The following is a 13821-nucleotide window of genomic DNA, read 5'->3' on the forward strand; positions in this document are numbered from 1 at the left end:
TCACCAAACCATGATGCCCAAAAGACAAGCGGAGTTGTCGCTGGAGGAGGACCTCCCGGCAGGCTCTCCTGCATCCAAAAGAGTCCGCGTGGAGGATGAAGCATCCGAACAAGAAGATCCGCGCCATGGGGCCCTACCGCTACGCCGAGCCAGTGGACAAGAGACCGAGCAGCACGAGCGCAATGGGGAGAATATTCTTGCTGCGGCCGACCAGGAGCAAGAGGAGCTAAAGGAAGCAGCGCAGAACGACGATAACGAGTCTTCCGACGGCGACGAGGATGACGACAAGCCGGTGATTGCGGCTCCGCAACGCCAGACGCAACCCATGGAGGGCTACAGCGACCTGTATCTCGACACGATTAATCGCGGAATCCTCGATTTCGATTTCGAAAAGCTGTGCTCAGTCAGTCTGTCCAACATCAACGTATATGCCTGTCTCGTGTGCGGCAAATATTTCCAAGGTCGAGGACCCAAGTCGCATGCCTACTTCCATGCTCTCGAAGTCGGACACCATGTTTTCATTAACATGGGCACCAAAAAAGTCTATGTTCTCCCGGAGGGATACGAAGTTCAGAACAAGAGTCTGGAGGATATCAAATACGTGGTCGATCCTTATTACACCAAGGAAGAAGTGACAAAATTAGATAAAGAGGTTCATGATGCCTTCGATCTTGCCGGGGCCCGCTATAGACCAGGTGAAGATTGATGCTCCCGACCTCCTTGGTACGTGATACTGACTCCTACTTTTTAGGCTTCGTGGGAATGAACAACATCAAGGCCAACGATTATCTCAACGTCGTAGTGCAGCTGTTAGCCCATGTTTTCCCGATTCGCAATTACTTCCTGCTCCATGATTTCCCTGCGCTGGGGACGCCACAGTTGGTGCATCGTTTCAGCACCCTCGTGCGGAAGTTGTGGAATCCCAAGGCCTTCCGATCCCATGTTTCGCCACATGAACTATTACAGGAGATTGCTATCCGGTCATCGAAACGTTTCACCCTCACCCAACAGTCCGATCCAGTGGACTTTTTGTCATGGTTTCTCAACAACCTACACCTATCCCTCGGAGGTTCCAAAAAGCCCTCGAAGAACCCGACGAGTGTGATCCAAGCCGCTTTCCAGGGCCACTTGAAGATCGAAAGTCAAGCGATCACCGCTCATTCTGATACCCAAAATGCCCGTCTGGTCTTCACCGAATCTGGAACCATCAACAGCCAAACCATCCCCTATCTCATCCTCACGCTGGACCTGCCGCCGACTCCTCTATTCCAGTCCGCCAATCGTGAATCCATCATTCCCCAGGTCCCCTTGACCACCCTCTTGAACAAATACAACGGGATCACCGCCTCGGAGAAACTCGCCCATCGAGTCCGGCATCGTCTCCTTCATCCCCTCCCGCCATACCTCTTCTTCCACATCAAGCGATTCAGTCAGAACCGGTTCGTCTCAGAACGGAATCCGACGATCGTCACCTTCCCCTCTCCTCGCTCCCTAGACATGTCTCCCTACGTAGAACCCAACCCGGAGATCTGGCCGCCGGGCGAGCCGATCCTCTATGACCTCGTGGCCAACATCATTCTCGACCCCACGGTGGCCGCCCCTGGGGCAACCGATGAGGCGGCAGCCGATAAGGGTGTCAACGCGGCCGGTGGATCGTCATCTTCCGGAGCCGGCGGAGGCAGTGAAAAGGTTGCCTGGCTCGTTCAGCTTCACGACAAGGCGATGGCAGCGGAGAACACCCGACACCAAAGCCAGCACGCTGGAGAGCAGCGGGGACCGGAGTGGTTGGAGATTCAAGATCTGTTTGTGAAACGAGCAGAAAGCGAGACGCTGTTCACCAGGGAAGGATATCTAATGGTCTGGGAGCGCCGGAAAATTCCTGGCATGTCGAACCGCAAGGGCAAAGCCGCCAAATAAACGGAGATCGATAATGAAAAATATAAAGACTATGTATGCATGTATTTTCTAACGGGAAGCACTTTGTCGAGACTTGGTGTTGAGGCCTTTTTTTTGTATAATTACAGCTCATGCTTAGGTACAATAGGCAAAATTTCCCCTTGCCGCTATCGTCGACTAATTTGATCTATAACTTATGTCCCTCAGTAGTCGACAGTTTCTAGACTACACAGACTCATAGAGTGCCCCAGCCACAAAACTTCCTTCCGATTTTAATAGCTGCACCGGAAACGATGCCCCAAACGCTAGCATTCACAGCGGCTTGCATGCCTAGCATCAGGACCATTTTCCCCATGTAGGCTGCAATATCAGCTCGCGAGCCACCGCCGCCCCATGCACCCAAATCACGAACGTCAGAGCTCAGTCCAGGAGGGGATTCTATGGATGACAGAAAGGCGGAAGCAACCGAACGCAGGTAGAGTGATTCAAGCGGGAGAAAAAGCACGCCGGTGATCATGGTTGCAAGATGAGACGCGAGGGAATCAACGGGGTGCGAAGAAAGGATCGTAACTCGGTGAGCGATCGAAGAGGAAGTGCTGGCGGCTGTTTGCTCGCGAACGTTGGGGTCAGAAATCCGCGGGTATATTTCTGAATCAAAATCATTTTCAAGGGGTTCCGGGTCAGGGATCCCGTCATGGTTATCTTCTGGGCCTGGCTCCTCGACACTGTCCGGCAAGATGCTGGCTAGTGTCGACACTGGCTCTGGACCATTGCCTGGGGTCTCAGCCCTCGGGTTTATCTGATGGGGTGAAATGGCCAGTGGGCTTTCTCCGCCTTCGGGTGAAATAGCGGCGGTAAGATTAGAAAGCCCATCACTGTCAACTGTATCAGGGTTGACAATGGCGGTGATGTTCTGACCTTGGTTGGCCAAAAGAGCATCCAAAAGGTCCGAGAATGACCGGCGGCCAGTTGGTATACCAGTAGCATTGGCCTGGTCAGCATCAACCGCTGCCCTCGTAATAAGCTGGCCATTGTTTGGTGTATTTCGGTTCCCCAAAAGTTCTAGTTGCATTGTGATAACATCGGAGTTCTGATGAATCAAGGAAGCCCGAACACGAGGTGAGGTCGGAGAGGATGTAGCAGGAGATGATGGTCGGGAGAACAAAGTATTGGAGCGAGAGCTCCGCCGGCTTTCAGAGGCATGTTCCCGGTGGTTATCCTCTGCATCATCCACAGGGGCAGGTGTGCCATTAGCGGGAGACACAGCATTCACTCGGTCCAGGGGAGCCAGGTCAGGGAATTCTCCAGCACTCATTTCTGCGGGTGATTGAGAGATCGGATTTTCTTCGCTGGGCAAGACTCGATTGCTGCCGATATCACCCAGATCGGCTGCAGGCGTTCCAGAAGCAGCTGCGTGAGCACGGATCACTTCTTCTGGGGGAGGCGGAACTGTCGACTGGAGTTGTAGCTGCCGGGCCCTAGTCTGTCGTTCATTTGACAGTTGCTCCACGCTCAGTGGTAAGGATTCGAGCCATTCTCGCCTGCGTCGTGCATCCACTACTTGCTCTGATGCGCGTGGTGCCCGTTGTGATTTGAAACCAAACCAGGACAGAACCCATCTGCGCAAGAAGTTCACTTCATACATTATGTCTTCGCCAAAAGACATGTTATTCCGACGGTTTTCCTCCTCGGATCTGCGCCCCAGCGTTGGAACCATCCAGTCGATAAGGTCGTTGTCAGTCGCCACTTTGATGGAAAGCTCATCGGCCAGAGTAGGCTTGGGTAACCGCCTGCGTATTAACCGATAGAGCCGTATTTCTATGACCGGGCGCAGGTACATATAGGCATAGAGCAAGAGCGAAGGTGCCTTTGCCAAGGTCAAACAATATTCACCAAGTGACTGAAGTGAGAAGTCCGTAGGCAAGGACGGGAACTGAATAGCGGCCATGTCACCGAACGGAATGAGAAATCTAGCTGCTGGGAAAAATGATGAAGGCACAAGATGAAGTGACTGCAATAAAGAAAACATGTATGTCTGTACAGCTAAAACAAGCAGCGTTCCTCTCGTCCTACGCAGTGAGTTAGCTGAGAGCATTCTATGAGGTATCGCGATCCACGTACGCAGAATGTAAGACGTTAAAAGACGCGCGGACAGTCTTGGACAATAAGTCATCATCCGGAAATTGGCTTTGTACCAATGAAATTAGACGCTCCAGCGGATGATGTCTGCAGATAGACAGGCATGTCGACATAGCCCAGGCCGGAATCCCTGCGAAATAAAACCTAGGGACACCAAGGAATGCACGCTCATAACTGATGATTCCCGACAAAGGAGCGTGCGTGTAGCTTTTGAAGGTCTGAAGAACCGACAGAAGTCAACTAAGGGGGCTAGGAATTCGTGGCAGCGACTCGGCATCAGACTTACTTGTATCCGGCCTGCGAGTGACGATGCCCACCACCCGCCGAGAAAGACCGAAACCTGGTCTATAGTAGCCATAACCAATCCGTAATCATTCTCGGCGGCTAGCATGTCGGCTCTCTGTTGTTCAGTAGGGCCACTGGCGGTTCCATCTTCACTGACGACGATTCCCATAGTTGAAAGAATGTCGTTTTTAGCTCGTCGAAGCTGTCTACCGAAGACTTTTGATTCGGGGTTGACGGGATGACCTCTTTCATCATAATGTTGGACATAATCATCCGCATGCAAAGCTGATCTCCTTCGCTGGGCAGGATGAGCAAGCTCTGCGGTAGGCCCTTGGGGACGCTCCGGAGCTTCATATGGGGACCGGCCCTGGAATCTGGTTAATCAGGCGCCCCAGGGTAACGAAGCCAATAAGCGTTATCAAGAAATAGATATGTTGAAGACCACGGGTATGACACAATCGTATAAATCTAAATACAGCGCAGGCTAACATGCGGCATGAAAAGAAACAAAGTACAACAAGTCTATATTCCGCTTCGGACTGCGAATATGGAAGTAAAAAAAAAAAAAAAAAAAAAAAAAATCACACGTGTACGCTGAGTCTGAATACAAAGCAGGGCATCAAGACTCAGGGGACAGGCTGGGACGCAGTGGCGCCAAGTAACAAAGCTGCAGTAATAGTCCAGGGCCGAATAAGGGTAAGAACAGGAAGTTGGAGCCTACCAGAGCCAGTCGATTCAAATACGCTTGTCGCCCCATCGCGTAGCAGTGTGATGGAGTTCATCCCCAGAACTCAAGAAAGCATTATGGCCGGACGACGTGGAAATCGATGATGATTGTAGACGATGAAGTTCTCCATTTGCCAGTCGGTCTTTCCAGGCTGCGGCTGCGGCGGCTGCGGCGGCTACTGCACGGGCCACTGCCGATCGGCCTTTTCGAGACAAACAGAGCAAACATGGCGAAAAAAGATTCAGAAGTTTCCGCGCGACGACACCCTCGACGCTCAGCAACTCCCGCGCTTTTGATCGATGCGCACTTTTCTGGGGTATATGATGGCGCTTTAGATTATCAGATACACTCCTGTCGAAACCCCCACACAAACCATGTCGAAAGCTGTTGTCAAGACGACCTTCGAGGCGTCTCGGACTCTTCGTCCTATATACACCGGAGGAAGTACTGCGCTGGATGCCAGTGGACGGCTGTTGGTGACCTGTATCGGTGAAGATGCCCTTGTTGTGGATCTTGAAACTGGTGATCAACTTGCCAGCCTAGAAGGAGTGAGTCCCATTTTTTCTCCGACAGCGGATCGCAATTCATTAATGAAGTATAATAGGATGGAGAGGTCATTACCAGCGTTGCCAGTACGTAGCGCATTTATGTTCCTTTGAAGTATGTTTTGGATTGTTTGATTTACTAATTCTGTCTCCAGTCACTCCGTCGGCCTCCCATGTCATTGTCTGCTCGCGCTCAATGGCCATGCGCATTTACTCTCTGACGCCTTTCGATGAATCTTCTCGAACGATTGAAGCGGAACTTGTTCGAAGCCTCAAACCTCACGTATCGCCGGTTGTCACGACCGCAACAGACCCCACCGGCACCTTCCTAGCCACTGGTGCCGCCGATGGGTCCATCAAAATCTGGGATGTTAGACGTGGGTATGCTACACATACGTTCCACGGCCACGGCGGTGTCATCTCGGCACTGTGCTTCTTTCAAATACCCTTCCAAGACGCAGAAGATAAGCCCTCTTCCAAGAAGAACAAGTCGAAAAGCAAACCGAATGACTTCGATTCGGACGAGGACATGGAGGATACTGGCCTCAACTCTGTGGACTCGGCAGATATCCTTCGGCTTGCCTCCGGAAGCGAGGAGGGTACAGTGCGAGTGTGGGATTTGAAGAAGAGGAAGTCCATCGCTACTCTTGAGTCTCACGTCTCGGTGGTCCGAAGCTTGTCTTACTCGCCGGTGGAGAACGCGTTGCTGTCTGCTGCGCGAGACAAGACCGTGATCGTCTGGGATGTTCGCACTTTCAAGACGCGCCGAATTATTCCAGTCTTGGAGAGTGTGGAGGCAGCCAGCTTTGTCGAAGACAGTGGGCTGTGCATGGTTGGCGGCGAGAACGGTAAATTGCGCGTATGGGACTGCAACCGAGGAGGAGAGGTGACCCACGAGCAAGAAGCCGGAGAGGAGTTCGAGGCGGTGATCGCCATCCAGTATTCCCCGGGCATGTCGTTCGCTATCACAGTCCATGCGGACCAGACATTGCGTCTTCACTCCCTCGAGCCTCTATCCAGCTTCAAACCCGGCTCCTCGATTGAGCCACTCCCCGTTATCAGGCGCATCTCAGGCAACGACGACGATATCATTGATCTCGCATACGTCGGACCTGATCGTTCCATGCTTGCGCTGGCCACAAACACCGAAAGTATCAGAGTCGTTTCGGTAGGGCCGTCAGGCGATCGGCCGTCTCTCAGCGAAGAGGACTATTTTGGCGCGGATGTCACCCATCTGGAAGGCCATGACGATATTATCATCTGTATCGACGTGGACTGGTCCGGTCACTGGCTAGTAACAGGCGCCAAAGATAACACAGCACGTCTGTGGCGGTTAGATCCAAAGAATTCGTCTTATTCCTGCTTTGCAGTCTTCACAGGTCATGCCGAGTCATTGGGTGCTATTAGTTTCCCTCGAGTTCCTCCGCCGGCCAACACCCCGGCGCATAAGGACCCGTTGAACCACCCCCCGGCTTTTCTGCTCACAGGTTCTCAAGACCGCACCATTAAGCGATGGGATTTGGGGAAACTGACCCCTCTTCAATCTTCGAAACCGCACTCTCCCAAGGCGATATACACCCGCAAAGCTCACGAGAAGGACATCAATGCCCTGGATGTCAATTCGTCCTCTACCCTATTTGCGTCCGCGTCGCAGGACCGTACAGTCAAGATCTGGTCCGCCGAAGACGGGTCAGTGATTGGTGTTTTGCGCGGTCATAAAAGAGGTGTCTGGTCTACACGTTTCGCGCCTCGGGGCACTCCAGTTCTCACCACCGAAGCCAAGAGCAGCACCAACAGAGGCTTGATAGTTACAGGATCTGGCGACAAGACCGTCAAGGTCTGGAGCTTGTCAGACTACAGCTGTCTCCTCACGTTCGAAGGCCACACCAACAGTGTGCTGAAGGTCCTTTGGCTCCCGCCTCCGGACCTGTCCAGTAAAGATGAGGATGAAGATGAATCCGCTCAGGGTCCCAACCTGACGTCGCAAGCACGGCCTCTCGTGGCATCAGCTGCTGCCGATGGTCTCGTGAAAGTCTGGTCTCCGTATACTGGGGAATTAGAAACCACGCTTGATAACCACACAGATCGAGTGTGGGCACTCGCCAGCCCCACGCCGTCTGGCTCGCGTGCCGATTCATTGACACCCTCTACCCAGAACAACTCCTCTCCCTTTGCGCTTGCCTCTGGCTCTGCCGACTCCACCGTTACGTTCTGGACTGATACCACCTCCGCTACCTTTACTGCCGCCGTCAGCGCAAACTCTGCCCGCGTCGAGCAGGACCAGCAGCTCGAGAACTACATCAGGGCAGGCGCTTATCGCGAAGCCATCACACTGGCTCTCCAGCTCAACCACCCGGGACGACTCCTTTCTCTATTCACCGCTGCCATCGACGCTGCCGATGATCCGTACTCGACTGATCCCAAAAAGGAAGAACGTGCCAACAGCTTGACCGGCGATGCCGATATCGACCACGTGCTTCAAACCCTGGGCTCTGAAAACCTCAGGAACCTCCTCCTTCGTCTGCGCGATTGGAACACCAACGCGCGCACCTCGCGGGTGGCTCAGCGCATCCTCTTCGCTTTGTTCCGCTCCTATCCCGCCTCGACCTTCACCGAGCTCGCAAGCGCCAGCATGGCCAAGCGAGGCGATAACGGCCGCACTGCAGCCGGCATGAAGGACATTCTGCAGGCCTTGGCCGCGTACACCGAACGCCATTATCGCCGTGTCGAAGAACTCACCGACGAGAGCTACCTCGTCGAGTGGGTTTTGGGAGAGATGGACGGTGGTATGGGGCTAGGGGCACTTAATGCCCCTGGGTCAGACGAGGTCCCTGAACACGAAAAGGACGTGCTTATGCTTGGAGTATGAAGAAGGCGAATTGTCCTTCTCCACCCCCCTGTGAATGAGGATATGTAAAAATAGACAGGATGGTTTTCTTTTTGCTCGGCGCTTTCTACTGGAGTCCCATTGCATTTTTTTGCATCTCAGATTCATTTCTTGGGAGAAGATAATGTATAAAGGAAAAAAAGTTTTTTTGTTTGTGTCTATCAGCGTCTCATTTGCATGCTTATTCTATAAATACTTATATTGATTCCCTATTGAAAATCCTTTTGATGTGGTTCGACATGCGGGTCTTTGCGGCTCGTGTCTTTAAGCTTCATCGATATTCAGTTGATGGCACACTATACGTGAGCAAAGGTCTCTATAGATTGCTCATCAGACGTGCTCTGGTTTCCCAAGTTCTATGGCCGTGTTCGACGAGAAGTTCAAGAACCGGATATTCCTCATTCTTCTCGTGTCGTCTATTGGTAGATACCCAGAAGTAGTCACTATTAGAAAAACGGAGCTGCATCAGGCTAGACGCTCGTATTGGACATAGACTGTACAGAATGATTGACGTCGATTTGACTTGAAGACCGATAGCTTCAATCGTCATATTTTCGTCGACGGTAGGAGTCACGATCACTGTCTCGCTCTCGGTCTCGATCCCGGTCATGCCGGCTAGAAGTTGAGGACGAGTGTCTCGAGCTATAGCGATCATCATCGCGATATCGACGGCTCCTATCTCGATCCCCATCGCGATCGCGGTCGCGATCGCGTCGGTCACGGTCACGGTCCCTGTCTCGTCGATGTCGGTCCTCTCGTCGATCCTTATCATCCTCACGATCGTCGTATCTCCGCCGTGAGTACCGGTCGCCAGAAGACCGGCTTCTGTCTCTGTCTCGTCTTGACGATCCCTTTCTCCGTCTGTCGTAACGATCGCTGTCATCTTCATCATCGTAATCCCGTCGGCGATAGTCCCGGTCTCGATCACGGCCGCTCTTTTCAAGATTTCGGTCCCGTCTCTCCTTCCAATCATCGTCGTCCTGCTTCTTCGCATCCTTCTTCGCGGCCGCGAGCTCTTCTTCTGTCATAAACGAACCCGTCTTCTTATTCTGCATGAGGACCGGCATGTAGACACCCTCGGTATTGCTCTCGCTCTCCTTGCCCGACTTCCTAGATCCCTTGCGCATCGCAGCTTTGCCCCAGGCCCCAAATTCCGCTTCAGCGCCCTTTCCTCCGCTGGATGTATCCTTCGCCCCGATGCCCAAGAACCCAGGCCGACGTTCGGGGACCCGTGGTTTATCGGCGCCAGCAGACGGAGCGCCGTACTTCCCTTTCCCGACAGACTGGCCCTCCTTCCAGCCCATACCTCGTAGCAACGCCGCTCCGAATTCTTCCACGGGAATCGCATTGTACTGGTCCAGCGACGCGGGCTCTGGCCGCGAAGCGATGTCCGCCCGGAACGATGTCGTCTCGTCGTAGCGCGAATCCTGGTCCCCGCCTGCCGACTCGATCACTAGATCCGACCGATGCTCCGGCTCCCCTTTACTCTCGCGAACCAGCGCATTCAGCGCGATCTCATCCTGCGTGAGCGGTTTCCGCGGTTCTTTCTCGGCGTCGGCGTCCTCCATCGTCTGATCGCCATTCACCGCCGTCGTCGCCGTCGTCGCCGATTCCTCGGTCCCCTCGTTCTGCGGTGTCTGTGCAAAGCTCAAGCCGTAAGACATGCTGGGGCGATCGGTCTCGACATTCTCGCCCGCCACCTCGCCGCGCTTCTCGGCCTCCCGGATCGCCTGCACTTCCTTGGGGAGGAGATTCTTTCCCTTCGGTCGAAGATTGACGCCGGGTCGATTGCGCCAGTTGTTGTTGCTTGCGACCGGGATGACCAGGTCGCGCGGCTCGTTTGATCGGTCAGCGGGGATGGCGGTGCCGGTCATGGTGTCGAAGCCGGTGACAGCCTCGTGGGCGGGCGCGCGTCTCTCGTCATCGTCGGACTCGTCATCGTCGTGGAGGGTGTGAGGGCGGCGGGGGAGAGTTCGTTTAGAGCTGTCCGGCTCGCGAGTGGACGACTGGATATTGAACGAGGTTTTCTTGGATCCGTTCGGGGCAGAGGCAGGTGCTCGGCCACCAAAGGACATGGTGAATGGTTTGCTGGAAGAGGATTGTGAGCGCCTGTCGCCGTCCTGCGGCGGCTGAGACGAGGACATGGTGGCAAATCCTCCGAATGTGAAGCTCGAGGGAATAATGGGATGGGAGTCCAAAAAGTAAGAGACGGAAGCGTGACGGAGCGGGTGGCGAAAGCTTCCTCTAAACGCGCGCTTAGATATGCCGACCACTTGGAATCGAGTATTTTATGTTTTTTGGCTCCGGAAAACTAATCATACAGTCGTAGTGGATTTCATTCCATTCCTTGCAATTCCAACCTTCCAATCCAGTCCCCATACCGTGGTAACCGCTTTATCAATACATGTAGTACAAAACTTTGGGCATTCAAATAGCAGAAGAAACAAAAATAAAGACAAAAAGGCCCGGTGGAACTCACTGGTCTTATGTCTAAGCGGCCAGAAGTTCGAGGCATTCTATTGCATGCCGGTGCAATACTAAACCCGAAATCGGCCCCTGAATAGGGCCATCGTGGCATAGTCGTGAGGTAAAAGGGCGGAAGAGGGATTAAGAGATAACGAGGCGAGTAAGGGCATAGGTGAGCTTGTCAATGAAAGAGCCTGCGCAGCATAACATTGAACTCCATCGGTCGTATGTAAACCGAAAGACAAACAAGGGGGTAATAAAAGGGTATGGTGAAGTAATCAAAATATTTACAGTGGAAAATTAGGATAGTGCATAAGGGGGGAAACAGTCATAAGACGCCTCGGGCCCGAGCATCATCTTAGCTACCGGCAGTCTGTGCCTGCGGCGGATTGGGACTCTTGCTCGAGCCAGGCATGGGTCCAGCCTGTGCACTCCCGCTGCGTTGGTTCTGTGGCGTTGCGCTTCGACTGGGCTGGGAAACGGTTCCGTTCATAGCAGGCGAGCTTCCGACGCCCACTCGGCCTTGTTGCGCATTCTGTGCCACACGCATCATGGGCGAAAACCCTTGTGCCTGTGGTACCTGCATCCCAGGGCCCCCGTTCATGCCAGGTTGAGGAGGCTGGAAGTTGCCATCATGAGACACTTGGTAATTGGCCGAGACGGCTCCGATGTTACCGGCAGCGGAATTCATGGCAACTTGCGACATGCGTTGCTGCTGAAATTGGTGCAATCGGTCCGTGGCAAGCTTGTTCACCTGCTCAGGTGGCATGTTGGGATTGTTCCTTTGTATCTGGTTTTGGATGCTGCTGATGGTGGGTACAACGCCGTTCGAGAGGAGATTGGGCTGTCCCATGCGAGGGGAGGGAGTCGACACCCCTTGCGATGTGCCGTTGTGAAAGGATGGGCTTTGCATTCCACCTCCAGCCTGCATTGCGGCCATCATAGCAGGGTTGTTCGGGGTGCCGTTCGTGCTGGGCATGTTCAAGCTCGGAGAATGGGATCCCTGTGGCACAAATTGCTGCTGGTTGTGGAACGGCTGCTGAGCATGCGGAGGTTGAGCTTGTTGAGGCGGTTGCGATTGCGGTTGCGGCTGCTGCTGTCGAGACTGCAAAACCCGCTGTTGTTCTTGCAGGCGATTGGCTTCACGAAGGACTCGCGCATTGTCCGGCGACGTTTGCATTGGCAGCGAAGGGCGACCTCCCGCATTCTGGGGCATGCCGGACTGCGGCATCATTTTCATTGCCATGGGATTGGGAGGCACCGGGCTATTGACGGGCCCACCGCCAGGCATTCCTTGCATATGAGGTCGCCCTTGGTTGACCCCAACAGCAGGTGGTATTCCGTTCGATAATCCATTTGGCATTCCATTCGGCATCCCGTTCGGCGTACCGCCCGGCATGGCAGGAGTTCCGGAATTGTTGGGCATACCATTCTGGTTACGCCCAGGAGCATTCATCATTTGTTGTTGATTAGGGATCTGACCAGCACGTTGAGCTGCCAAGTTCGCCTGGATTTCATGTCAGTCAAAATCAAAGCGCCAAGAGGCACAAAAGGAGCTCTCACTCTTTGCTGGGCTATCATTTGCTGGCGGTAATGTTCTTGCCTCTCCTGGAGCTTCACATCTCGCTCATACTTCAGCCGACTGAACTCAGCGGGCGTCGAAAGTGGCGGCTTCGGCTGGTTTGCCTCGTTGACCTTTCTAAGCGATGCCAGTTGAGAAGCTAAATCCAGCCACGAAAGATTAGCAAATGTGACATCGAACCCAGCCAGCGTTGTAATCCTTACCGTGCTGCTGTTTTTGAAGCATGGTTTCACGCTTCTTAGCCAGCTTCCGCATAGCGTCGAGCAAGGCGAGGTGCTTAGAGGATCGTCTGCGGTCAACACGAACTGGTTGTGTGCTCCTCCTCCTAACTGGCGGGAGTGTCTGAGGGTTAGTGTTGCCCTGTTGTTGCTGTTGCTGCTCTTGCTGCTGTTGCTGTTGTTGGGCAGCCTGTTGCTGCGCCAATACAGTTCGCTGCGCGGTCTCCAATCGTTGATGATAAGCTCGGAAGTATTGTGTCTTCGACAAGTCAGCTGGCAGGCCTTCCAAGCCGATCCAACGCTCGAAACATTCCCAGGGTGTTCTTCTCTCTGCGCCAGAGGTGAATAGAGATGAAGGAGTGAGACAGCTTGAGATGAGTGACCAGTTGTAAGCATATTCCTTCACAAGCCGGCGTAGCTCATCATCTTCCGCGTAGGTCCACTGGGATGAATTCCGTGACTCGAAAAATCCAACCGATGGCATGCTGTATTCGGCCGGTGGTCTGAAGGCGTGACCAGGGTGGATCCGATCACGTATGTGCTTGTTCTCGGGCCGAAATAAAGCTACATTAGTTTGCTCTGGAGGAAGGTCCACCACGCTATGTTCCGGGTCGGATTGGTACTGCGAATAGTCATACCGACTACGCTTGCGGGGCGGTCCATCTTCCTGGAATGCTATCTTGCCAGATACGTACTTTGAGAGCGGCAGGAGGTCGGTCTTCCAAGAAGAATCGGGAGGCTCTTTGAAGTCCGGCAGGTTTGTATCCGGGGCGAGATTGACTGGAGCATAGATTGGCAACTCATCCAAGAGCTTTTGAGCTGCCGGTGTCATGTCAAGGGAGAAATTAAATTCGTCGGAACCAAGGGAGAAGATTGCTGCTGGTGCAACTGTGTCATGAAGGTCATGACGAGGCTCGTCGTTGTAGCCCTCACTAAGCGAATCTTCCTCCATCGAGGGGACTAGATCCGGAGTAGGATGGGATATTGCAAGTATTTCATCGCCAGTCTCGTCTGGGGGCGACATCATACTTGTATTAGATTCGGTATTTTCTTTTGGTTTCGGCGTCGGAATTCTT

At 53.5% G+C, this 13821-nt stretch overlaps 5 protein-coding genes across 5 annotated transcripts; 2 read left to right on the forward strand and 3 right to left on the reverse strand.

The window, feature by feature from the left end:
• Window positions 1–4: 4 nt before the first annotated feature.
• On the forward strand, window positions 5–2031 carry P170DRAFT_397983 (ubiquitin carboxyl-terminal hydrolase family protein). Its single transcript, XM_024846203.1, has 2 exons — window positions 5–695; window positions 752–2031. The coding sequence occupies exons 1-2, from the start codon at window positions 11–13 to the stop codon at window positions 1915–1917; spliced, it is 1851 nt and encodes a 616-aa protein (XP_024709773.1). The 5' UTR covers window positions 5–10; the 3' UTR covers window positions 1918–2031.
• Window positions 2022–5145, reverse strand: P170DRAFT_397986 (uncharacterized protein). The gene is made up of 4 exons (XM_024846204.1): window positions 5042–5145; window positions 4322–4687; window positions 4018–4253; window positions 2022–3965 (listed from the first exon to the last, which is right to left on the reverse strand). The coding sequence occupies exons 1-4, from the start codon at window positions 5075–5077 to the stop codon at window positions 2132–2134; spliced, it is 2472 nt and encodes an 823-aa protein (XP_024709774.1). The 5' UTR covers window positions 5078–5145; the 3' UTR covers window positions 2022–2131.
• A 168-nt stretch (window positions 5146–5313) lies between these two features.
• On the forward strand, window positions 5314–8686 carry P170DRAFT_505230 (U3 snoRNA-associated protein UTP13). Its single transcript, XM_024854272.1, has 3 exons — window positions 5314–5595; window positions 5652–5679; window positions 5748–8686. The coding sequence occupies exons 1-3, from the start codon at window positions 5422–5424 to the stop codon at window positions 8459–8461; spliced, it is 2916 nt and encodes a 971-aa protein (XP_024709775.1). The 5' UTR covers window positions 5314–5421; the 3' UTR covers window positions 8462–8686.
• On the reverse strand, window positions 8627–10655 carry spp2 (spliceosome ATPase-activating subunit SPP2). Its single transcript, XM_024848191.1, has one exon. The coding sequence runs from the start codon at window positions 10621–10623 to the stop codon at window positions 9019–9021; it is 1605 nt and encodes a 534-aa protein (XP_024709776.1). The 5' UTR covers window positions 10624–10655; the 3' UTR covers window positions 8627–9018.
• Window positions 10656–11180: 525 nt separating this feature from the next.
• Window positions 11181–12494, reverse strand: eaf1 (MYB and HSA domain protein). Its single transcript, XM_024842726.1, has one exon. The coding sequence runs from the start codon at window positions 12402–12404 to the stop codon at window positions 11304–11306; it is 1101 nt and encodes a 366-aa protein (XP_024709777.1). The 5' UTR covers window positions 12405–12494; the 3' UTR covers window positions 11181–11303.
• Between the last annotated feature and the right edge of the window lie 1327 nt (window positions 12495–13821).

The sequence above is a fragment of the Aspergillus steynii genome (genome assembly GCF_002849105.1).
Source record: "Aspergillus steynii IBT 23096 chromosome Unknown P170scaffold_1, whole genome shotgun sequence".
NCBI classification, from domain to species: Eukaryota; Fungi; Ascomycota; class Eurotiomycetes; order Eurotiales; family Aspergillaceae; genus Aspergillus; species Aspergillus steynii.